The 26510-nt window shown below is 39.9% G+C and overlaps 1 protein-coding gene across 5 annotated transcripts in view; it reads right to left on the bottom strand.

Moving 5' to 3' along the window:
• NELL1 (neural EGFL like 1) overlaps positions 1-26510 on the bottom strand; it is a 321378-nt gene that overhangs the window by 32037 nt on the left and 262831 nt on the right. For 3 of the 5 annotated variants that reach the window (XR_013930834.1, XM_080405208.1, XM_080405205.1), the window contains exons 16-17: positions 11483-11623; positions 804-997 (exon numbers count right to left, since the gene is read on the bottom strand). Coding sequence is in view for 4 of the 5 variants with exons in the window: in XM_080405208.1 (XP_080261334.1) it covers positions 804-997; positions 11483-11623 (335 nt within the window). In the remaining variant the exon portion in view is untranslated. The remainder of the gene's footprint in view (positions 1-803; positions 998-11482; positions 11624-26510) is intronic. The other 2 variants (XM_080405206.1, XM_080405207.1) reach the window with 2 other exon arrangements.

The following is a 26510-nucleotide window of genomic DNA, read 5'->3' as shown; positions in this document are numbered from 1 at the left end:
AGCATTCCTCTATTAACTTGTGAAGACGAAGAAAACCGAGTCAAATGTTCTTTTAGTTTGGCTGCCATACTCAGAAAAGAACAGATAACTTTGGGGGGTGGGGGTAGGGGGTGGCAGGGTACAAAAAATGGATTTAAATGTGTAAGGCAGATCTACTTATACTATGCCTAGCTTCTCCAAAGGTGCCGAGAGAGCTGCACTGCTCAAGCGAGAGAGCTGCCAACACAGCCAAGCTGGGATGAGGAGGAGAAAGCTGGCCTTCACCCTTCTTCACTTGAAGAAATTAAGCGCCTGCTGCTAGGTCCTTTAACCTTTTACTCATGCTCAGGCCTTCCTTCTCGCCCTGTTAATTCACATGTATTCCAAGTAAAGGGAAAACCACCGACAAGAAGACGATTGATAACAGGACATGCCCTCAGAGCTGCATATTCATGTGAAAGAGAAATCAGTTTTCAACATTTCCAGTAAACGTGCTAATTGCCTGCACCATATGTTAAAGGGTAATGCAAGACCCCCATCAAGGCATGAGTGGCTCTGGCCCACAGGGTGATGTGGTAGAAGCTCAGCAGGGTTAGCTATTATTCAGCTGTGGCTGTGGTTGTGTAAAATAAAAAGAAAAGATTACTTCCCCAGAGAATTTCCCCAGCACAGCTTCCGTGCCCACAGCAGAGCTTACCTTTTGCCTCAGTGCCTTGGGCTCAGGTTAGTATTTTTGTCCACACCAGTGGCACTGCAATATTTGGTTTCTGATACAAGCCCAAAGGATTCAAGGACTCCTGAAACCCAGGTCAGCTGGATCTCACCTTGCAGGAACAAACAGAGCATCTGTCCTCCTTCAGGGTCCACACCTGCCCATTCCGCTTGAAGCCGCCTTCATGGGGACAGTCTCCAGTGCAAGATGGTCCGGACGGACAAAGGCAATCAAACCCTCCTGCCAGGTTCACACAGGCTGAATCGTTCCAACAGGTGTGGGTCTTTAAGGCACACTCATCAATATCTGCAAAAAAGCAGATTTATAATGCTTTGGACATTTTTTTCATGGGGCAAATGTTATTTCTGTATTAAGTAATTCCTACTCATCTGCCTTGCTGATGAAAGGGGGTGCCTTCTTTCTCAAATCTTCCACATTTACTTGCTAGAAATTAAACATTGATTTATATATTTTTTTAGGTTATATTTCAGCATTTCTTTCAATTCCACCAAGAATTCTTAAAACTATCTCCAGCAGGCTTATTTGTAAATGCTGAGTCTGACATACCTAGTGGAACTGCGTATCAGTGATGCAGCTGAACCATCAGAAAAGGTGTATTGTGATTTCCCAGTGACTGGAAAGTAGTGAGTAATCAGAGTGACTTTCTGTCAATTAGACCACACTCTGTTCTGGACTTTACACCGCAACAGAAGTGCGCTATTCTTCGTAAGTTCCTAGCACAATCAACAGTTCCCATACTAAAAGCAGTCAATTGCACCCTTTCCCCAGTGCTGGAAGGTATGAGTGAATTGAGAAGAAAAAAAAAGGAAAAAAAAGAAGGAAATAAAGAATAAAATCAGAGATACCTTATACATGGAAAAAAAAGTCTTAGAAGAAAGCTATGCAGGAAAAGTATGATTTAGCGATGATACAAAGAAATAACAAAAGAAAATCATTACACACTAGAGAGAAGTGAACTACAGTATCCCATTAAAATTGGTTTTGGAGAGTAAAATATAATTATGTAGTATGAATTTATCTAGGGAGTTAATGCAGCCTTCCTTTTCTTGCAGCAAAAGCCATGAGATTTTTAAGCACATTATTAAAAACAGGTATTTCTTTCAGAAAATAATTTTGAACTGTTCTTAAACAATATATTGACAGATTTTCCAGAAAAAAAAACAGTAAACTGGTAGGTCTCTTTTCTTCCAACACGAACAATGAAAACTGTTACCAGTGGTGGGAGGGCGGCTGAAGAAGAAAGTCATTTAGAAGTATGTGACAGTTTTGGTCATGAGAATTTCAGAATACTACCATATGAATTCAGAAATTACAAGGAAGAACCATCACACCACTTAAAAATGACCATATTACTAGCATGAGATTTATAACTGTTCAATATCACCCGAGTACTTTCAACTCCTCTCTATAACAACAAATTTAAAAATTCAATAGAATTCACAAAGAAAAATTACCTAAAGTTTAATTTAGGTGGGATGTGCTGGCCACTTGCCCTACTGTTTGGACAGTCATCTCCTCAGAAAGCCAGATCTTAAAAAGACTCTAACAATTCTCTCAATCTGCTGAAGGAAACTCTGTAACAATCACACCACTAAATTCCCTCTCACCTGGTTTGTAAAATTCCTGATTTCAATTCATGAACAGCCCAGGAACAAGTGGAAATGTGGTAGTACCCTTGGATTTGACCAAACGCAAAATCAACCTGCACAACTGAGTCAGGGACCCGGGCCACCAGAAATTGCCTGTTCCTCCTTCTGCTTACAGCCACCAGGGAAGCTGGAGGCAATTACATTGCACATGGGCTTCACTCCTGGGGTAACCAGTGGGCCAGTCCCTTGCCAGAGATGTTCCCAGTGGTCTGATAGCACAATTTGATTGCTTGTCACTCAGACTCCCCTAAAAATGGTGTATTTTGCTGGCCTGACAGTCTTAATCGCCGAAGAAGAACATTATTGTTCCAGTGTGTGGCTTAGTACGAACAGAGTACTTGAAAGGTTCACTACCAGTAGTGTGAAAGGTGCTGCACTAAGAGAAATTTAACTTGTAGTTCAGTGGTTAACAAGTGCCAAATTATTATGGGAGGTAAAACCCATAAAGACTGACATGAACAGAGCAACGAGTGGACTGGTTAAATGAATTATACCCAAACACCTACTGTTAAGACTAAAAATATTCTTAAAAATATCCAATTTCCCTTTCAATAGAATTTGACTTCTATTTTATGTTAAAGGCAAAGGTATAAATGAAGCATTCAGTTTGTCTTTGGTGATTTCACCAAGCCTTATCAATATTCTCTCCCTCACCATATTAAGGGCTCCTTGAATAGCATATATATATATATATATATATATATATATATAATGTAGTAGGATCACAGTGCAGATTAGAAGGGTATAGCTTTCACAGTTCAAAACTAAAAGGATTTCACAGATGAATATAAAGCCATATTGCCTACAGAGTTCCATGTAATTGCTTTACTTACGACACAGAAATCTAATTCTGTTTCCATGTAATTTAACAGATTTATGTAAAGCCAGATGTTAGCAATTATAGAAAATAACATTATTCATATTGTCAGTGGTACAGACCTGTTCACATTGCACAAAGCCAACTTAATCTGTTACACATATCCAAAAGGGAAGAACATCCTATTTACTTACTGCTACTACTCTCCTCTCTTTAGCACACACAAAAAGGATGCCCCCATTAAGGGCGGCCCAAACTGGTGAATGGGACTTTCTTGACAAAGAAACCAATCAAGCAAAGCTGAGTAACATACCATGAACACAAATTCCTAATTGCTGCTGTTTGCACTTTTGTTGTTGTTGTTGTTCTTTATGCAAATGATGGTTTCTTATTACTTTATAGCATTTATTATTTAAAAGTTTTCGTTATTAATCAAACATAAAATGCTTGGACTCTGCACTCATTTCCAGCTGAACTTTTAATAGAGCTAATTTTCTGAGAACATCCCTTTGGCAGTTTTTCCTTGTCACTGACTGCACTTCTGAAAGTCAGAACAGTCAATGTTCCCAGTAACTTCAGGTAAAGAAATTATAAACATAACATGTTTTTGTCCCTTTCACTCTTTCAGCCTCAAACCAGACTGGGGGGGTGGGGAAGGAAAACAACCCAGAGAAATGCTCCCATATTGTTAGCTCCCAGTTAGCTTAAGAAAGTATTTCAGTTTAATGGAGATCAAATGGACCTGCTCATACCGACATGAGATCATCATGTAGATGGCTATGCAAAACATGGAAGAAAAAAGTCGTCTTTAGTGTGAAATTTCTCTGAACAACTGGAGTCAACATGCCTACTTAGGTGATGAAAAATTAGCTTAGTTTAAAATTCTGAACATGTACAAACCAATATCTTAATGAATATGAAAATTGCATGACAAGACTCTTGCACATAGATTATTTTTATATTATTCAGAACCTTGCTCAGCTCAAATTCCCCACACTCCTCTCAGGTTTCCTTTGCTTTCCCACAGCTGCTCTCAGAAGATGCAGGGCCACAACTGGAACAGTTAATCACGAGCAAGGCAAAACTGTACCCAACTCCTTATCTCCCATTGTAACAACACTAGATGGGAAGAAGATGAAATATTAATTTATAAATCAAACAACTCTGAAAGGACAAGCGGATATGTGAGATATCAAGGAGGCTCCAAAGTCCTTCCCTGCATATAGCACAAGAACAAGATGTCTGTCTTGACTTTTGGGATGTTATTTCTATCGTGCACCTGGAATAGGACTTTGCAATTTTATTCATTATATTGAGATAATCTGTGGCAAAACCTACTAATTAACCCAAGTAAAAGTGGCAGAGCTTTACGTCCCCCCTCCACACAGCTCCTTTCCAAGGAAAAGTGAGGATCTAGTGTAAATAACCATAACCAAAGCGTGCTTGTAATGCTACCCTTTCGCTATTTTCTATCAACATATAGCCGACAGCAAAGTGATTGCTGCCAAGACATGGCACCTCAAACGTTGCACAGGACTACATAAAACCCATGAAGATGTTCACTCTTCAAGCACTCCCACTCTGTGCTTCCTTAAACAAATGTATGGCAACAAGTACATGATCATATGTATTTTAGTCGCAACGCAACTAGTCATATTTCGTGGACGGGAAAAGAAGGAAAACAAACCAGCCAAGATGTGCACATTTCCCAATGCGCTCTCAAAGTACATAAAGACAGCTTGGTAACTTGGGCACACAAGAAATCAGAATCAAAATGGAATAAGATAATCCCCTGAGATGCAATTTCCTTTTCCATCCTTTTTGGCTGTAATGAGAAGTATTTTGCTTCAGATATTATGAGAGGTCCCATGGCCACTGTATTTGAATGGGGTAGAAGACAAGCATGACTGTACATATCAACACCAGCTCATTAACTTGGTTTAACTGAAATTTTAAACCAATCCCTAGCTACTTCATTTCTTAGTTTTCAAGGCTATTCAGGTTTTAATGGTACGACTTTTCTATAGCACCTTAATAAATGTGTGCAAGCAAGTCATGCAGTGTGGTGCTCTGTAATATCATGATAAGCTGTTGCAGAAGAAAGAACCCTGCTAATGTGCTAATTTTAACTGTTACGGTACATTAAACCATTACAGTAAAATGTTAACGTGAAAAATGTACGCTGAGCTACCAAACCAATGTATGTACAAGTTAACTAAACACTGTTTTGACATATCATATTTCACAGGCAACTTGTCACTTAATGTATTTGCCTTCTTTCTAAATCAAAATTATTTGGACTCATCTTTGAAAAAATAAATCACTAAACAGATTCATTTTTAGTTAGAAAATATTTTATGAGAGTACTTTTATTCTATAGAGACATAATGGTCTATTAAAGAACATCGCACAGTAAATTAGAGACTGAATATAGGATTTACTAATGCTTTCTGGAAAATACAGAAATGACTACATACAATTACCTTGAAGACATGGAACACAACTTTCTCTTAGAATACAAGAATCAGAATTTACTAAAAGGAAAGTAAGCAACATTATTTTTATTTTGCAGGATAAAATCCACAGACACAATGCTCATAATATCAGAGTCTAAAAAATTCTATGAGCAGAACAGAAGAAAGTCGTAAACCAGCAGGTTCTAGTGTTGGTCTGGGACACTGTACCACACGCAAACCTTTCTGTCTATGCACCACTTCTCTAACTAGAGATCGAAAAACAATTCTCAGGCATATAGGAAGATTTTCAAAGGATGGCTCTAGCTTTTTGTTTGACACAGGAAGGGGGCAAAATAAACAACAAACCTCCTTTTTCTTTCTAATCTAGGTAACAGGACAACACTGCAGCACACTATGGAATCTATGAAAGCTTCAGGAACCGGTTTTAATCCCATTCAGATCTCACTCTCCAGCTCTGCTTCACCCAACTTTTGTGGGAGACTAACATATGTGGAGGGGTTTTTTTTCCACAAGCTGCTGAGTCCTGCCTTTTTCCAGCTTCCATTTCCCCCCAACAGCTACTCTAGCCCTGCCATGAGGTCTAGCTATGCAGCCTTTCAGGGTGAAATACATGGTGAATCCTGTGGTTTTTTGGTGGGAGGAGGATCCATGTTAAGGTTCCCTACAAAAGTTGCACTGATTCTTAAAGAAAAGAAAAAAATAACCAACGACTGACAGGGACTGCTGCCTTGGTTTTTCCTTCTGTGTTTGCAAGTCACAACACAGAAACTCAAAACCAGAAAACATCATGAAAAAAATGGGATCAAGAATTTTGCACACCAGGGTCTGAACAGCTCTTTACAGACTGGAAGCATCTTGCTTAAAGAGAGATGGAGTGTAAAAAACAATTTAATTTGCTTTTATTTTGCTGCTGTAGATGGGAGTGAGCTTTGTGGGACATTATGAACTCCCCAGAATACAGCATTTATTTGCCAGCTTTTGGTTCTGATAATCTTAAAGGTTATCACTGAAAATTCAATGGTGAGGGTTTATTCAATGATTACCTTATGAGAGAGCAGTATTTGGCAACAGGTACTTAGCGCAGGGAAAAAACAACGTATGTCAGTTACTTCAATATGGTACCAGTAGATAGTAGTTAATACTGGGATGAACATCATATGACAGCTCATAGTTCTCTATAAAGTACTTTTGTTTGTTAACCTTAAAGCGTAGCAATGCTCATATTAAAAAAAGAAAAAAAAATACACAACCCAGCAGCTATAGCCTATGTTTTAATTGCCAAGCAAACTTTGCTAACAACTTAGTGCAGCAATTGCCTTTTGTCTGCAAGCAGTATTCTTAATAACATATTGTGAAAGGCCAGCGCCTCATAAAAATGCTACCGCTGAAAATTAAATTACATTCTCTTAATTTGAGCCTGCTCACTATCACCTTATGAAGCTGCCATCTTTTATAAACACATAGCCATGGAAATATATTCCCTTTTCAAAGCTGCCTTCGGTTGGTATTTTGAGTAATAAAAGAATCTTCCCAAGCTTGAAGTGGCCTGGTGAAGTCATACATCCTTACTGCCCAAGCTCTGGAGCAACACTGTGACCTTCCCTGCCACATCCGTTACACCTCTGTCCCTTGCCAGGGGCCAAACTCCACTGTTTTCTGCTAGTCAATGAGGATATAGCTTTTAAAAGCACTAAAGTATCACAACACTTCCCAAATAGATGTTATTTTTTAAAAATGTTCTGCAAGCACTGCAGAGACACCGCAAGCAATGACTCGGCTACAAGACCACCTACATAAAAATGGGAAAGGGGGTTAACCAAGAGATACATAAATGCATCCAGCAAAAGCAACTGGCTGCCTGGGCTCTGGGCAATCTGTCAGAGCAGAGTACTCCCTCCCACTGCCTTATGATTTTCATATGTTATTACTACTATTGTTTTGTGGAGGAGGGTTTGATCTTTTTTTGTTATTTATTTGTAGTTATGCTCTTAGCCTATTTATTGTTCTCTAGGTTTTGTCCTTCAAGAGGAAGGAGAAACGTTCCAAAACACACTGAAGGGCAATGGTCCAAATCCACCTCAGGTACATGCTAGGATTTCAGTATACAGTCTGGAAAATACACCAGGAGAAAACGCTGTTGCTATGCAGATGAAACCTCTTCCATCTGGAGCAGACTGAATGACACTGGCCTTGACTCTAAAGACTCCACCACACAAACGAGCTCTGTAATGTGGTGGAAGTCAGTGTTCAAGAAACCAAGGTCTAGGCAGAACGTGTAGTGTTATCATTTAATTTTAAACAATTCTTATTGCACTTCAATATCACACTTCGAAATTCCTTTGTCAGTGTGGGTTAGCAGAGTCTTTCAATTAATTTTTAATTGGTTAACCAGTATAATGAAATAAAATAAACTGGTTTATTCTTTTCCTCACTGGTACCCTGCAGCAGATGGTTCAGAAGAGCTATTTCGTTAAAATAACCCTGCTAATTTCACGTTCTGTTTACAACTTGCATATGGCAAGATGAGCACCTCACCTTACAAACTTCCAGCACGCTGTGCAGGTCAAAGCAAGGGCAGTTTGTTTTCAGGAAAACTCATCCCTCCAATCCCCACAGAATCCAGAACATTTTAGGCTCTTTTTTTGCTGCAGGGTAGCCAAGTGCTCTTCCCTTTAGCCGTGATGCAATGCAAGCAATAATGACTTTTTCAGAAGCTGAGCCTAGCTGTGAGCCATTCAAAACCACAGCCTTGTCTATGCACCTCTTTTTTCCTGAGACCAGCCTGAGCCTTAGAACTTCTTTGTCCCAAACCAACTCCGTAAGGTCAGCCTGGCAAGGGATGGGGTTCCCCACACAAGCAGTACAGGCAGGTGTCAGGAATGCTAGGAATGACCCTTATCCCCAGTTGCCTCAGGGCTTTTTGAAGGCTATGTCATGGTGCTTCGACTTCTCCTAAAGCAAGTATTTTCACCATTGCTCTACCCATCACTCCTTTTACAGAATTTACACGTTAAAAAAAAAAAAAAAAAAAAAAAAAAAAGAGATCTAAATGTAAACCAGAAGAGAATTCTTAACATTTGATAATTTGTTTAGAAATATGAGACTGTCATGTGGTGTTTTACCTATTAAGTCCCAAAATGCTTTAAAACCTGCCATTTCTTTTACACAGTTACCACAATGAAGTTCACTGCTGTGATTTTATTGAGCTGTCAGCTTAGGACAATGTGTAAAATGCTAAGTGTGCTGGTTTTGGCTGGAGTAGAGTTAATTTTCTTCAGAGTAGCTAGGTTAGAGCTATGCTTTGGATTTGTGCTGGAAATAGCGTTGAAAATTGAGGGATGTTTTAGTTACTGCTAAGCACTGCTTACACAGTCACAGCACGGTCAGGGGTGGAAGGGGCCTCTGGAGACCATCTGGTCTGACCCCCTGCTAGAGCAGGCTACACAGGATCACACCCAGGTGGGTTTTGCATGTCTCCAGAGGAGGAGACTGCACAGCCTCTCTGGCAGCCTATCCCAGCGCTCTGCCACCCTCAAGACAAGGGTGTTTTTCCTGATGTTCAGATGGAACTTATTGTGGTGCAGTTCATGCCCGTTGCCCCTTGGCCTGTCGCTGGGCACCACTGAAAAGAGCCTGGCCCCGTCCTGCTGGCACTCGCCCTTAAGATATTTGTAGACACTATAAGATTCCCCACCTCAGTCTTCTCTTCCCAGCCCCAGCTCTCCCAGCTTTGCCTCACGAGGGAGATGCTCCTGTCCCTCATCACCTTCGTAGCCTCCGCTGGCCCCTCCCCAGCAGTTCCCTGTCCCTGGAACTGGGGAGCCCAGCACTGGGCAGCCCAGCACTGGGCACAGCGCTCCAGGTGCGGCCTCACCAGGGCGGAGCAGAGCTGGGGGAATCACCTCCCTGCACCTGCTGGCCACGCTCCTCATGCACCCCAGGAGCCCAGTGGCCACCTTGGCCACACGGGCACGGTGCTGGCTCGGGGGCAACCTGCTGCCCACCAGCAGTCCCAGGGCCTCCTCTGCAGAGCTGCCCTCCAGCAGGTCAGCCCCGGCCTGTGCTGGTACAGGGGGTTCTCCCTCCCCAGGTGCGGGACCTCACACTTGCCCCTGCTGAGCCTCACCAGGTCCCTCTCCACCCAGCTCTCCAGACTACTCAGGTCCCACCGAGGGGCAGCACAGCCTCTGGTCTGTCAATTCAAGGCCTTTCCTGCTCCTCAGCCACCAGCCAGCAGGCTGGGGGGCACCAGGGGCTGGCAGGGGACACAGCCGGGACAGCCGAGCCCCACGGACCAAAGGGACATCCCATCCCATGCGGCGTCATGCTCGGCATGGAAAGCTGGGGGAGAAGAAGGACGGGGGGACGTTGGGAGTGACGGCGTCTGTCCTCCCAAGTCACCGCTACGCGTGGCGGAGCCCTGCTGTCCTGGGGGTGGCTGGGCACCTGCCTGCCCCTGGGGAGGGGGGAAGGGATTCCTCGCTTTGCTTTGCTTCCATGTGCGGCTTTTGCTTTACCCGTTAAACTGCCTTTCTTTCAGCCCATGAGTTTTCTCATTTTTACTCTTCTGGTTCTCTCCCCCATCCCACCAGGGAAGAGTGAGCAAGCGGCTGCGTGGGGCTGAGCTGCCGGCTGGGGTTACACCACAACAGTAATATAGCTGGACAATCTACACAATATTGCTTTTGAAAATAATTATTGTTCCTCTGTGTTTTTGAAACACAATGCTATCTTATCCCAAGGACTTCTAATAGCCAAAATTCATATAAGATGGAAATGTTTGTTACAAGTAAATTTGTAATAAAAACCTGCAATAAAATATATACATTTTTACTTTAAATCTTAGAAAGAGCCCTTTGCACTTATGGATATACTAAATGAAAATTCACAGTGTTAAAAAAAAAATCATAGAAGAAGCAGAAAACCTTTCATAGAAAATTCATAGAGCTGAGTGGAGATGGAATAACTGAAATTCTGAAGAACACAGAACTATGCAAAGTTGTCTGTCTCTATAGAAGTTAAAATGGGAACCTTTCTAAATAGTTTTAGAGTCATCTGATGAAATATCATATAGAAATTACGTATAAGGCTTCTGAAAATAAGTAAAAAGATGGAGAAATTTTAAGGCAGAGTTAAGCCACAATTAGGATCTTCACTATGATTTTATTATTGCCTACTTGCAGCAGTGGCACACAAACTCTTAGAGCCAGTGAAAGGCACCCAGGCTGCAAGAATGAGCACCAAATCCTCAAGGAGCCTCATCCTCTATCCTCCCATAGAAATAACTAACTCCTCTGCATTCCTTTAGAAATTCCTCTCTGTTCATGCTCTTAGGGTCTTATTCTGCATATACGGTGCATAAAGAGCGTAATGCTATTCACATAACTAAAAATAAAAGGATGAAGATGCCAAACAATGGAAAACAAACAAAGCAAAGCAGCGGAGACATACCCCACATGTGTTCTCATATTGCTCTGCTGAAATTTGAAAATGGAAAACCAACTCTTCCCCTTTTATGACCTATTGCGCTCCCCAGAAAGCCTACTTTCACTTCAAGTTTTACAGCAATTTATTATGATAAATGGCAAAGCCCAGTAAGTTGGATTTCCAACCGCCTCCCTCCTGTAATAACCGTTCAAAAACGTGACTCGCCTTGAACCAGCACCCACACTGCGTGGCCGGGGATGCTGACAAACGCAGCCACGCTCGCTTGCATTCTCATTTTAGTATTAAACACAGTAACTGCTCAGGACATTGTCTCAATAGTCACTTTGTAACACCATGCAGAAGGAGGAAAAAAAAAAGTGCTATGCTGATCATTGCTTACCAACACAGGACTCCCCGGAAAGAGAATAGCTTCCATTGTCATGGAAACCGCTTCTGCACTCACAGTGGTACCACCCTGGGAGGTTAACACAGCGTGAATGGTTGTGACACTCAATGATCCCCTCTGCACACTCATCAATATCTGCCTCAGAGAAAAACACAAGCCAGCCAGGAAATTAATTTCCTTTGACACCAATGCTTTAGGTTTGGTTTGTTGTTTGTTTTTTTTAATATTGTTGGTTTTTTTCATTTTGTTGTGTGTGTTTTTTTGGTTTGTTTTTGTTTTATTTTATTTTATTTTATTTTAATTTTTTTTTTTAAAAAAAAGTCTTCCTTTAATAGATAGATCAAGGTTATTACGATTCCCAACAACAGACACGTAAAACACGACTCACATAACAATAAAAAAGAACAATAATACAATAATACATCATGGAATTTGATACATACAAAACATTTGTATACACCATGATTAGCTTAAAATGCAAAGCAAACATGCAGATTTTTTTGCCCCCCCCCCCCTTGTTTTTTTAACTCGGAAGTTACATTTGTCAGTGCATATGAAGCATTGCAGAGCAGGTTCTCCACTGAAAAGCAGCTACATTTCTGCTATACAAACTGCATGTCCCAGGACACCTTCGGAAGGAAAAGCATTTTCTTCAGGATTGCTGTTTCCAGTGTTCAGCCGTGATACTGTCAGCTATCTGGCACCTAAGGTGCTCAGAGAACTTTGCGACCAATATTTAATCTCTTCTGTTTATATGACCAAAATAAATACCTAGTACATGTATAACAGCGTGTGACAAACAGAAAAAGCAGTCCGTGTTTCAGCTGCAATAAAACATTTAGCTGGAAAAGAGTGAGGCAAGTGACAGCAAGTCTGTAGCAATGGAAAGGTACAGCAAGATGCATACCCCGCTGAGTTTCAATAAATGTCCTGTTTTTATAAAGGACTTCTTAAAATTTCTGTAACATGGTTAACAGAGACCTCATAATTGCTAGTAACTTGGCTAATCACAGCTAGCACCTGGCTGCTTCTCCCCTTTGAGCATTTTTCAGCACATTTTTTTAGGGTTGTAATTAAAATTAGCAAATTAATTATATGTTAACCTTGCGGTAATTTAAGAAGCTATTATATTTTCATCCCTTTATTTAGCTCAAGCTATTTTTAATTTATTATTATTTTTTTTTTTAACCCTGGACAGTCTTCAGCTGGCTACCTTGTCAATGGAAATGAATCTCATATTATTTACAAATATTAGCCATTTTCACCCATTGATATTTTTTTCTCTGCAACCGGCACATTTAAAATATACATAAAATTGTGTACACCTACCACAAAAATTTGGGGAAAACATGTTCTGAAACTGCACTTAGATCTGCAAGCATCAAAGTACCAGTGTCGCATGATCCTGACACAAGACTGAGTTAAGGTTATTAAGTAACCACAGAGTGTAGCTTTTATCTCCATTTACAAAAATACATACACCAATATGATTTCATGGACTGCAGTGGAGTCATACTGATGTACGTCAAAATAAATTTGAATGAAGTATCCTTCAGTATAGTTCCATTTTCTCACATCTTACGAGCAACATCACAGAAAAGTTCTATTTTTCCTCATTTAGGTAACAGTATTTGTTCTTGTTGAAATATGGCTGAGAAACCTAAACAAATGCCTTTTTCCAGTTTTACGTTCACCCTCACTCAAGAATGCAGCAAGTTGTCTACATAATAGGGTTATAACCACTATTTATTTCTAGCTTTATTCAGCTTCCCTCTAACAATAAAGTCAGTATTTCATGCTTTAAAATCTGTCACTGCTGCCACCTTTTCTGTACTTTTTATTCTGTTGAAGCTAATTTTAGTGTTAAAACACTGCACAAATCTAGCTGTCCATCAACGATGAGTGCTGCTTGCAAACTCAAGACACTTTCAATTCATTACAGCAAATAGAATTTATACCCATGATCTTTTCACATGTCATGGCTGATGGAACAAGTTTAATCCTATTTTGAAAGTGAATGACTTTGCTATTGCAGGTCAACTGCAAATTAATCCTTCCTCTTGCTTTCTTTTCTTCCTCAGTGTTGAACTGGAGAATGTTCCTGCTTAAAGACTGATTCCTTGGGTCAGTCCTGTATCGGACCTTGATCCATTCCATTTTACATTTTTAATTTACAGAATCAATAGAGATTTCCTAAAGTTCATTTTTTTTTTTCCTAAACTTGAGCCCTTTCAAAAGTGTATTTGATTTAGGCTCATGGTAGAGGATACTAATTGACTGGCAGATCATGTCTCAGAAAGTCTGTCTGCCAGGATACCAAAACTAAGTAGCATTTTACTCAATGGAAGAAGAGCAGCGTCAGTGTACGAGTCTCTCCAGGTTATGTCAGAAAAGTAAGATAATACACAGAACTATTTCAAAACCAGGCGACTTTATTGTTGGCAGTACCATACCTGTCTATAGCTTTTGTCCACTGATGTTCAGGGAGACACAAACCAACTTCTTAAACTAGCAGAGCTGGGAAAATGGGACTTGCTTTCAGTGGTAGAGGTTCTTCCTTAACTGCCTTGATCTCCTTAGACCAGTGGACTTACTCTAGCACTGCCCTACCCATGCCATGGGCAGAGGGCAAAGGAAAAGGAGATCCTGTGCGAGTTTCTTGGGGAAAATCCACCACAAAACACACATGCAGAAGCAACTACTAAAAAAAAACAAACCTTCAAGCTCTGCTCCATACCAGCACCTCTCCTCTCCCAAAGCCGTTTCCAGCTGACGGGAAGTGCCCTGCTCTTCTCCTCTCCAGGTTCAACTCAGCACTCTCCTTGCTCTCCAGTCCAGCCTTCTCCTGCATGCACATGCGTGTGTGTGCGTGCTGGAGACGGGTTGGGCTGGTGGAGCTGCGAGGAGAATGGGGAAGCAACTCTCCCACTGCTTCTGCAGCAAGCCAGTATTCCTTTGGCAACACGTCATTAGCAGCACCGCATAATACAATATACATGACCAGCGGTATAAACAGGGAAAACCATTAGCGGCTTCTCTCCATTTGTATGATACATCACAGTTTCCTGTTCCCATGCTTGATGTACACAAAGACTAAAAGGGGAGATAATATTATGATCAGGTCTGTTACCTTCTCCTGTGATCCTGTGCATTATTTGTAGCATAAGTATAAACAAATCTCCGCAGGTATAGGAAAATATTATGGATTTGTTTTAGAAATTCAGAATCATTCAAGATGTTCCTAAGACCAAGAAGGAACTGCAAATAACAGCTTTATAAAAAGGTGTGTCACATGCCGTGACATTACTTAGTTCACTTCACAGATCGTTTCCATCTGGATGTACTATGGCTTTTGAAAACACTTTTATGAGGATCTTTTCTGCATAGGAAGATGCTGATATACGTAATGGCTAGCTCAGGGAATTAGAATCAATTCACCTTTCTTCATCTCTGCCTTTTCATCTTTAGACACTAGCACTATGCCTGCATACTTGCCTCAAGATTAATACCTTTCTATCCAAGTCTGGTTCTGGGTTTTGCTATGCAATTTGAGCCATATATGCACTTTTGTGTGTCTGTATATATGTGTTTTGTGTATGCAGATACTAACCAGAATACGCACATATATATACTTTCTTCATAAAGTTATGTTAAGCTGAATGGAAAATCTATAACTCTGATCTGCCAGTGAAAACAGTACAAAATTTACAACCATTTCTCTAAGGAGCACAAGAAAACCAGTTCAGTAATCCTGTAATGACACAGGCCAGAGGAAACAACGAGGGGACATTTTTTGGCTGTGTCTCCATGCTTTAGGTCTTGCCTACCCTCAGTGCTCCTGGCAGCAGAACGAGCACACAGCTCTCAGCTCCAGTCTCTGACTTCTCGCAGCATCCTGCCATGGATGGAGAAGCCTGGGTCTTTACATGCACATCTTCACCTTGTCATCCCACATGGCTAAGCCATGCTCACAGAAGTCAGTGAAAACACATCCACCAGCCTTCAAATTTGTGGGGGCTTTCTGTAGGTCTGCATTAATAGACAGATAGTCCAAAACAGAATGCTTGCAAGAAACAGCCAATTTAGCATTTCCTTGGGAACTGCAAATATTCCAAAACCTTAACTTGCCTCTGTAGTCTTCAGCTAAATAGCTGCACTACCTTTGCATTAAGCGTAATACTTCTTGTTTCTAGCTGTATTTCACCATAAGACATTGCTGCTTTTACCCCCATGGAAGTATTTTTGCAGTTTTTTTCATTCAAGCCTTCTAAAGAGACCCTGCACAGACCATTCCATTGCCTGCTTTTACCCCACTCAGTTATTTAACTGTCATCGGTACAGAATTGTTAATGGATTTGGCAACACTCCACTATAATGGCTTTGCAAAAGCTCAAAAATGGCACATTTTTGTATTGTAGAACAAAGGCACCAGTTTGTTTTGAATAAGCTCTCATAGGATGTTAATCCTGTCCTTTAAGGACAGGTCTGTAATTTTTACCTTTAGCATTCCAGCTTCTTGCATTATTCATAAAGGTATTTATGCAGACAAGATAAATAGGATAATTTACCTCAAAATAAAACACAATGGCTTCAGAACCCAGTGAAAAAGTAAAATTAAAATAATTCAATCTTTTCTAATGCCTCATCACATTTAAGTCACTATGTGATAATACTGAAAGGAAAACTGCTCAGTGTCACATAATAGCTAGCAATCTACAGCTTCAATGAGACAGAAGAGTTTTATTGTAAAAGTGTCTGTTCATCAAATCCTTACTGTGCCCTTTTTCATGCAAAAAGGTGTAAGATCCTTATCTTTAGCTCTCTGTTGATCAGGAGACCTATAAGCAGGAGAACCATGTACTAACAAGAAGGGATCACACAGGTCTCAAGCTTCCTGAATTAAAATCGTACCCTGCCAGTTAACTCCGTTAGTTCCAGAGCATTACAGCTTTGTTTTCCACGTTAGAGAGTTTTTCTTCAACATAAAAACACCAGAAAAATTCACCCAGCCAGGCAAGGCGTAAGTTATACATAAAATCCAGCCTCTTCTCATCTCCTGCTCTCGCATGAGCCTAACTTCCACGAGACAGAGACAGCAAGAAAGGGATGTCACTGACATCACTATGCAAACAGCTTCCCCGCTGCAAAGGAGTCATTCGACTACTTCAAATAAACCCTGAAAGCAGAGACAACTACTTTGGATGAGCAGAGATGAAAAATTCTCTCTCTGTCTCTAAAAAAAATCTCCCATCTGCCTACCTTTATGCCAAATTCAGTTGATGTATGCAAATAATAATGTACTGTTTTACATAACTTTATATAAAGGCTCAATTTTGTCCTTTCTTATTAACTTTTCTATTGGCTATACCATTAAATCTTTACAACAGATCTGACAGTTCATTACAGTTATCAAGAAGGGCCTGCATTTATCTTTAAATATATGCAATATAAAGCAGAAATACCCCAACAACAGCCACCGTTAAAGTCTGTTAGATTTTCCCAGTGCAAAGTAGAAGAAGCTACAATACTCCACCCTTGTCACAGGTTTACAACCCAGTGTGCCTGGAATACCAACGCTACAGCAACGCTACGGCAATTTAGCTGTTAAACAAATGGTAACTTAGAAGAACACAGATAATTCTATAATTTAGTTACATTTGAATAACAACTCACGGCTGTTGCTCATCCTCAAGGGGCCAGTTCATTCTTAAGACTACAGAGATACTAAAACTCAGAAAGGACAGGAAAGACATCTGTCTGAGCCCTATCTATTGACATTTTTAATCATCAATTTCTTGTCTCATAGCTTTTAAGTCTCAGGTGGAACAGATTCCCCCCTCTATCTGCCTGAAGCCAATAGCTGGCTCTGGAATAGTTGCTCAGGAAATTTTTCCTTTATGTTTAGCCTCTCTTTAAATTACTTTCATTTTAACTCATTAGGAGATTTTGAGGAAACAATTAGCACCAAATAACATATTCCTCTCTCCTCGGCAGTCACGTGTGTTTTCACAGACTGATAGTAATTGCATTATATTTATATTGGCCTTTGCAGCTCCTGCTTGGGCAGGAATAGTTTTGCCTGAATAAATGGTCCGAGCTTTGGTCCATTTTCCGATTTTGAGGACGCAGTAGTAAACCATAAAAATTTAAATTTGTTGAACTAGTGAATACAACTCATATTCATGAGTAATCAAACCCATGCAAACAGTATAATGGTACTAAATGGCTTTCAGGGATGAAAGGTGTCCCCACCACTCACTATAATTAAAGAAAAGCTGTAATATGCTTTATTATGTAATTCTGGATTGGTATTATCAAGTTTTTTTAATCATCTGAAACTCATGTGCAAATTTGGAAAGATGAGTTTAACAGGAATAAATGGAATTAAATTGGTATCCGAACAACACAGACGAGTTGTATCAGCAATTTATATGATTCTTTTAATATATAACATTTAATTTACTGAAATTCATTTTTAATACACACTCTGAGATGATGTCTTTATCAGTTTAGTGCATGTCTGTCTCACACCCTCATATTCGTCTATTTGTATGCTAAATATGTGGCATGCTTGGAGTACGCAACCTAAAGGTCCTGGATGGTTCAAATCCATGTCACTTAACAACACTGGAGCTAAAACAAGAAATTTTTGTATTCTCATATTTAAAGATTGCTGGGTGATGTAGGGAATACTAGACTGCTCAGTAGAAATCATGGCAAGAAGATACTAGGTAGGGTGAAGAACTATTTCATACTTAGTATAGCATTCCAGTTTCTGTTGCAAACAGGATTATCATCATCGCTCCACAAGCCAGAAACAAACAGACTGACTTTGCAATTAGTAGGTTAAGTTTCAAACTAAGAGACTTTCTGTCAAATGAGGCCCACGGTCAACATGTCTCTCAATTTACATCACCCTGAAAACAGCAGGGCTATTAGCCCAACACTTACTGTATTTCAGCTCTTCTCATATCTTGGAAGAATACTGCCATCACGTTTGATGTAGATGGCTTGGACGGAGGTAGAGGGAGCACATAGTTCAGAAAAGCCTGTTTGCCAACTCCAGCCATTGCTGGACTGATAACTCACAACTTTAGGGTAAAAGTTCAGCTCATTCCCTACTAACACCTTGTTATATCCCACAGGAATGCTCCCCTCAGACTCTCTTGACATTATTCTCTTCCTAAATGTACCAGAGCACTTTGTGAGGACCCTGAGTTTGTTATTTTTCTAACTATTTAGGTAGAAATAGCGTACGCTTTCCATGCTAAAGTTACCCATATAAATTAGTGCAGTAGCATTTCCATACAGAAATCCAACTGTAGACCACTAGTAAAGTGGTACTTATTTAACTTGTTTATATAATTTTCTACAGCAGCATAGAAAGCTATCATGTGTAATTTACAGGTGAGATAATTAAGGCAGAGAGATACAGCAAATTGCCCAAAGGTGCCTAAAGCCAATGGGCAAGAAGCTCCTCAATTTCATAATTCTAGCCCACTGTCCTGTCCTTTAGGTCACCATTTCTCTTTTCTCTGTGAAGATGTTCTCAAATATTCAGGTCGAGAGGCAAGGCCAAACTTCACTCTCCTTGAGACTCATGAATATGGGCTTTATTTTTGAAGAATGCTCAGTATCTTCATCCCTGATTACTAATTCAATTAAATTGTGATAGTGGAGTTGTACCTGCATATATTATACATAAGCAACTATTCAGAATATTAGATACGCATATTAGAATAAAATAAGAGAACAAGATCAACAGGACAGGTCCATTGTGTCAACAGACTGTAAGCAATGAAGCCCTCAGCACACAGAAGTATACTTCTATACAGCTAAGATTATCTAGAATTTTTTTTTAAAAAAAGTTCAATTCTATCCCTAACAGTACAGTTTTATGCACAAAATTAAAACCATACTAAAAACAAACTACAGATTTCAGAATTCTATTTCAAAAAATCTGTGTGGCAAAATACATTAAATATCTGATAAAATATTAGTATCTCGATGAGAATAAAAGACATTTTTGACAACTGATTTTGGCACACTGCAATTAAAGAGTTGCACATGCTTTGCCAAGATCACAAAATTTAAGAATTACCTAATGGAGTTAATATGTTAACACAAAAGTGTTGACAGGGACCAACCAGCCAGAAAAGGAGTGGGGGGTCCTGGCAGACACCAAGTCAAACATGATGCAGCAAAGGGACCCTGCTGCAAAGAAGGCAAACTGTGTCTTCAGCTGCATTAGGCAAGGTATTGCCAGCAGGTCGAGGGAGGTGTTCCTTCCCCTCTCCTCAGCACTGGCGAGGCCACAGCTGGAGTTCTGGGTCCAGTGTTGGCCTCCCCAGTACAAGAGAGACGTGGGCATAGAGAAGAGAGTCCAATAATGGGCACAAGGATGATTAAGGGACTGGAGCATGTCACGTGAGGAAAGGCTGAGAGAGCTAGGACTGCTTAGCCTAGAGAAGAGAGGGCTCAGAGGGGATCTCCCCAGTGCCTATAAACACCCAAAGGGAGGTTACAACAAGGATAGAGCCAGGCTCTCTTCAGTGGTTCCCAGTGACAGGGCCAGAGTCACTGGGCACAAATGGAAACACAGAAGGTTCTGTTTGAACATCGTTCTGTTTGAACATCAGGAAACACTTTTTTTTACTGTAAGAGTGACTAAGTGCTGGCACAGGTGGCCCAGAAAAGTTGTGCAGCCTCCATCCTTGGAGATATTCCAAGCCTTCTGGCCATGGTTCTGGGCAATTGGCTCTAGATGGCCTTGCCTGAACAGAGGGGTTGGACCAGATGACCTCCAGGGGTCCCTTCCAACCCTAACCATTCAGTCATTCTCAGATTCAGTCTCAGAAGGAATGTTCCCTTCCAAGAAAACCGCTCAAGTAAACTGGATGCAGGCTGCAAACTGCTTCATCAGAGCTACAAAAGATGAACGTTACCCCTTACAAAACAGGACACCAACAGCACTCTCCACCCAACGTACCAACTGTTTGCAATGCAGTGCGTAACACACAAAGAATCATTCAGATGACGCTGGCTCTACGTATAAAAGTTTCATTGATGAGCCTCAGCATTACTCTCCAACGCTAGCAGACTACTCCATGCACAATCTTTAGGTGCAATGCATGTCCAAACCACCACTCTATCTAACGCTTGAAATGCTGAAGTTCAACATCAAAGAGTCACAGAAATAGCTTATTATCTTATCTAGCACATCCTGTGATGGAGAATAAATGCTTCCTACCATACATTCTTCAGTGATCTACTTCAATCAAATTTAAAATGACTCATATGATGAGTCCTCCACCACTCCACTAGAAAGATTGTATTGCAGCCCAATAGTCCACAATGTTAGGAAATTCTTTTGATTAGTTAGAGCCCTTCCATAATTGAATATGGTTCAGACAAAATAATACTTTTCAAAACAATTTCACTGCTAACAGGAGGCAGCAGCTGATGAGAAAATGATAAAAAGCACATTTGCTTCACTGTGGCTAGGGTGGGGGAGTGTCAGCTGTTCTCCTTAAAATTCCTGTGTATACCACTGTGCCAAAGGTCACGAGAAGTAAAGCCAAATTGCAGGTTTTGATTATAATAGTGCACGCCCTACAGCACCCCTGAGAGTTTAATAATAATGGGAAATATTCTTAATTAGCTTTTTTTAAAAAAAAAACCTTGAAATGATTAACAGCTTCAGAAAAGCATTTTCATTCATACAGTAATAAACCCTCCCAAGGAAGCAAATCCCCAAACAAGCAGTGTAAAAAGAGCTCTTGAGATTGTAAGGAGAATAATGTAAAGCTCTCTGCATTCTTAATTAAGGAAGAAAAAGCTTCAGGAAGTGCTGATCAATACAGTGCTAAGTGATAAAAATGCAAACTTTTGGAGAATGTATGAACATAGTTTCATAAAGAGGATGAAATCTGTGGTGGGTCTTCCACAGAGCACACTGGATTGCAACTGCTCTCATTCAATGGAAGGTCCCCATCCACCTTGGAATAAACATATATATTTCTGATAATAAGAAGGGCACACAAAAACACCCTACACAAATGCTGTTCAATAACAAAAGACTGGAAGTGTTCCTTAAGAAGAGAAACCAAGTCTCTTGCATCACTTAGCCTATCTCCTTTTGTTCATAATGCAAGTAAAACCCATTCTCTCTTTTGGTCTGCTTGAACTTTCTCCAGTGCTACCACTTTCCATCTGTTACCTGCCCCACCAGCGCAGATATTTACCCAGGTTTCTAACTCCATCATGCCACATGCAGTGTCATAAAAAGCAGTTTGCTGTTGCGATTTCCCATGCACAAGCCAGTAAGTTTTTAGAAAAAAAAAAAATCACTTTTGCAGTTAACTTGGACAGCACCGTATTTCGCTGCATTAAACAATCAGAGTCAAAATGTTGCAAAAACTGGTTAAATTTTCTAAACAAATGCAACAGTCCAAACATCCCACTGACACGTTCAGAATAAAGGCGAGGATTCATCCCACCTGACCAGAGATGCTCAACAACTGTCCTGTGCATGCTCAGCAGTGACTCAACTGCGATACAGACTTTCAAAAGGCAATATCTGACTGCTTAGTATCTTCTGGATTTTTTCATCAACTCTAATCAGAATTCACTTTAATGTTAAATTTATTTCTTCTATATAGCACATTTAAAAATTGTAAACGTATGTACTTTCAATCAAGCTACAAAAAAAAAAAGCCCCCCTGGAAGATTCAAAATTCTTGGTTTCCATTACAAAAAACCAAATGATTCAAAAATCTTTAAACCCATCATAAAAAAACTTCCTAATTTACATGCAGTTTTAAATACAAATAAAGAGAATAAAGTATACCAGCAGGCATGAAAGCACACTGCTGCATCCAGCAAAATATTACAGGTGAAAAACTCAACAAATATTCAGGATTAAAAACTTCAGTCATTACCATTGCCCTTCTTTTCAAATACTGCAATGAGTATTTCCAAATAAATGAGAAGTGACTGTTTCTTAGCATAAAATGTGCACTTTGAAAGCACACACTCTCGTTCATTTTTTAATTACAGAGTGAATTTTTAACTTCACTAAACCATTAGTTGCAGACTTTGATCAGACCTCAGTTTTCCCAGCCTGGGTGCTGCTTCAGACATCAATAATTCCAATTAAACCAACTCTGAGATATGACTACATAATTTCACTAAGCAATTAAAAACATGCAACTGAAATAACTAGAAAACCCTGAAAGAAAAGCCAGGAAACTAATTAATAATAATAATAATAATAATGCACTTCCATACCATGTTTCATCCTGTGATTCAAAATAGTTCTTAAGCATTTTGTAATATTACGATACCTTGTAAAAAAGTAAAAATATTTTCAAAACTTTGTTTATTTGATTATCTGAAAGAGTTCTGATTATTCAGGAGGAAGATACCTCCACTCATTACAAAACCCACATTTATCCAGATTGGGTTTATGCCCCCATTTAATTGAATTAACTAAGTTTTGTTATATATAAGCTGAATGCAATTGCTTTTCCACAGCATTCCCAAAGTTAGGGAGTTTCTTATAATAGTTGATTTTACTATTTGAATAGTACAATGTAAACTACGCTCTCAAAATGCACTAACCTATACAACTGTTCTGCAAAAACACATCTGCAAAAACTGGCACGTAAAACTAGACTTTATTGAACCAGAAGGATCATTTTGAACTTTGTAGAATCTCAAACAGCTACGTGATAATACTAAATATTAGCACTTGGGGTTATTGGGCAGTTCCCAATACTCAGTGATTGAATCTGGCTAGATGAGTAAATTGAGGATTACAAACAACAGCTACCTGAGGCTTAACACTGGTGCTACTATTGCCCCTGTGTTTGATCTTGAAAATTTTCTCCATATTTCTGTTTATTTGTAAGCAAAATGTTTGGATACTACAGAAACCTTTAGTGGCTCTTCAGTATATACTTCAGCTAGTATGTAGATTAATGAATGAACATAAGAACATTGTCATTTCACAAAAGGTTTTTATATATGCATATATGTCTATGCTGAGTTTCTGTTTCTGAACTTCATCATCAGTGAAACAGTACACAGGGTACCAGAACATCAAGAACCCAAAAAAGTGAGCATCTCAGGGAAAAAAAAAAAAAAAAAAAAAAAAAGTGCCATCCTACATGTATTTATGCATTTAGGTGGAAGACTACTTTTGAGCTTTTGAGGAAAGAAAAATAAAACCCGTTTCAAACTGAGCACTTAGACTGTCACTTTAGATTTCTTCCCCTAATTGCATGGTTTAACCCTAGGCAGCAACTAAGTACCACAGAGCTGCTTGCCCACTCTCCCACCCCAGGCCCTGGTGGGATGGGGAGGAGAATTGGAAAAGGTGAAACCCGCAGGTTGAGATAAGAACAGTAACATATTTGAAATAAATTTAATAATAATGATAATAACCATGATGATGACAAAGAAGAAGAAAAGGGAGATAATAAAAAGAGAGAGAAGAATAAAACTCAAGAAAAGCAAGTGAAAAGCAAGTGAAAAGCAAGTGGCGCACAATGCAGTTGCTCACCACCTGCTGAGCGATGCTCAGCTACTCCCTGAGCAGTGATCAGTAGCCCGGCCAGCTCACCCCAGTTTATAAACTGAGCATGATGTATGGTATGGAACAGCCCTTTGGCTAGTTCAGGTCAGCTGTCCCAGCTCTGCTCCCTCCCTTGCGCACCTTCTCACCGGCAGAGCATGGGAAACGGAAAAGTCCTTGACTTAGGGTGAGCATTACCTAGCAACAATTAAAACGTCACTGTGTCATCAGCATTATTCTCATATTAAATCCAAAACTCAGCACTGTACCAGCTACGAGGAAAAAGAATAATTAATTCTAGCCCAGCTGAAACCAGGAGATTGCACTGGATATGTTTCTTCTCACACAAGGACCATATAAAATTTCTATGAAGACTATGGTCTCTATCATGTACATTAAATCCAGATCAAAGACTGGTTGAAGTGAGCGGCTCCAGGCAGTACAACTGTGACTCATGTCATAAACAAGGACAATGGCAGTGGTGTAGCCATGAACATCAGAGGATATGAGCAAGAAAAGGGTTGTGGGGGAAGCTTTTCCACAGTAGGAAATATGACCTAAGCCAACAAATGGTAACAGGCAGTGGAAATTATTCTTAGGGCCACATGAAAGCACCTAATAAGTTGCAGTTTGTAAGATTTAAACCACTTGAGAGTCAGTAAAAAAAGATGCTTACTGCCTGACAGCAACCTAGGCCAACGGTCGCTTGATAACAGATGAACACTAAATATTAGCAAAGCATGCAGCATGCCAGTGTCAAGGAACTTGTGACCACCAAAACAGAATATAAAATATCTGCCTTTCCAAAACAAGGTTTTCACAGATATACTGATCATAAAATACAGCAAAGAAAAGGCAAATTGCAGGACGTGTATTTCATTTGGTTCTTAATCTATGCCAAATTAGAAATCCTACAGCCTACCTTCTAATTTATTTAATACAATAAAAAAGATGAGATGCCTTCATTACTTACCCTTTGGTTATGTAACATACCACCCCAAAATTCATCATTTTTTCAGATGAAAATCTTATTTTCTTTAACCTAAAGTCAAAATATCTACTTTTTCTCTTAAGAAGAGGTCATTTGTTATGCTGCTAGGGACATCTTCTTGGCAAAGCTACCTCAGTTTTCAGTACTGAAAATTTGGTCTCTGGCCTCACAGATTTTCAATCATCAAAATAATTTTAGTTCAAACCACATTGCAGCCTGCATACAGCTGTTTCAGAAATGCATCCAAATATCCATCTAAATTATAATCCAATCCAACATGACCAACTGCTGATAAAAAGTGACTGCCATTAAAACATTGCCTTCATTTGGTTTAACCCAGTAACATACACCCATATTTTAACATTTTAACATTCTGCTCCTGCAGAATCATCCTGCTGGACTGACAAACACAGGGTACCAGGAAAGGTGAAAGGGCTAAACTAGTAGCAGTCAAGAAGGAACTGGAATAATGAGGGAATATTTACAGTCCTTTTCCACTATAGCCAGCTCTGCCTTTCTAAAGCATAGCTAGGAATGAACCAGCATTGCTGAGCAAACACGTTTAAGTGTATTCCTGGGAAATTTTTTACTTCAGAAAATGCCATATGTATTTCATTGGCATATCTGAGCTTTTACCCTACAAAATTAGAAATAAAAGGGCTGAGTCACCAGCTGCTAGTTCACACAGACTAGCAGCCTTACCTGTGCCAAATTTAAAATGTTTGTTGGGCAGAGCAACCAACAGGTGGGGGAGGCAGCACCCCGGGGAGGCACTCAGCGCAAAGGCAGGATCACCCCACTGTCTGGGGCAGCACTACCGGGGTTCTCTGTGTCACACCAGAATTTCAGAAGGACCTCACAGGAGCCTAAATCACAATTCTTCTTCAGTTGCTTTGATTTTGACTTTGCAACGAAGCACCTGCATACATAGTCCACTGTTACCTTCCTTTTAATGAGATTTCCTTCCCATAGAAAGGTGAACATGCAACTAAGAATTACCTATTTTATTGCAGTGCTACAGCTAGCAGTCAGATACCAAATGGTATGCATGGCCCATTTTGCCTTTGAAAAACAAACAAAAAAGGCAAAGCAAAATGGCATTGTCCTGCTGTCCTTTATTTACAGCAGAAGAAAATCTGTTCCTGATTTTTGAAATAACTTCTAAAGGTCTGGGTTTCCAATAGGTGGCAATCACCTGTTGCTCATCTTATACAACTGAAGGAAGCTGTAGAGGACTAATTGTATCCCATATTCCCACAACAATCTTGATTACCACAGAAGACACCAAACCCCCTTCAGGCAAAAATACTATAGACTGAGATACATCTCAAATAGCTTTATATGTCTAGAATGTCTAGGTATTTGTGTATTACAGACAGTTATCTAGTCCCCATTTATCATCAATGGAGAGTTGGGTGCTCTCAGGCTACAAATCATATAACATCTACTCCAGA

The sequence above is a fragment of the Falco punctatus genome (genome assembly GCF_963210335.1).
Source record: "Falco punctatus genome assembly, chromosome: 10".
Lineage (NCBI taxonomy): Eukaryota > Metazoa > Chordata > Aves > Falconiformes > Falconidae > Falco > Falco punctatus.
This window is presented reverse-complemented; position numbering and strand designations above follow the sequence as displayed.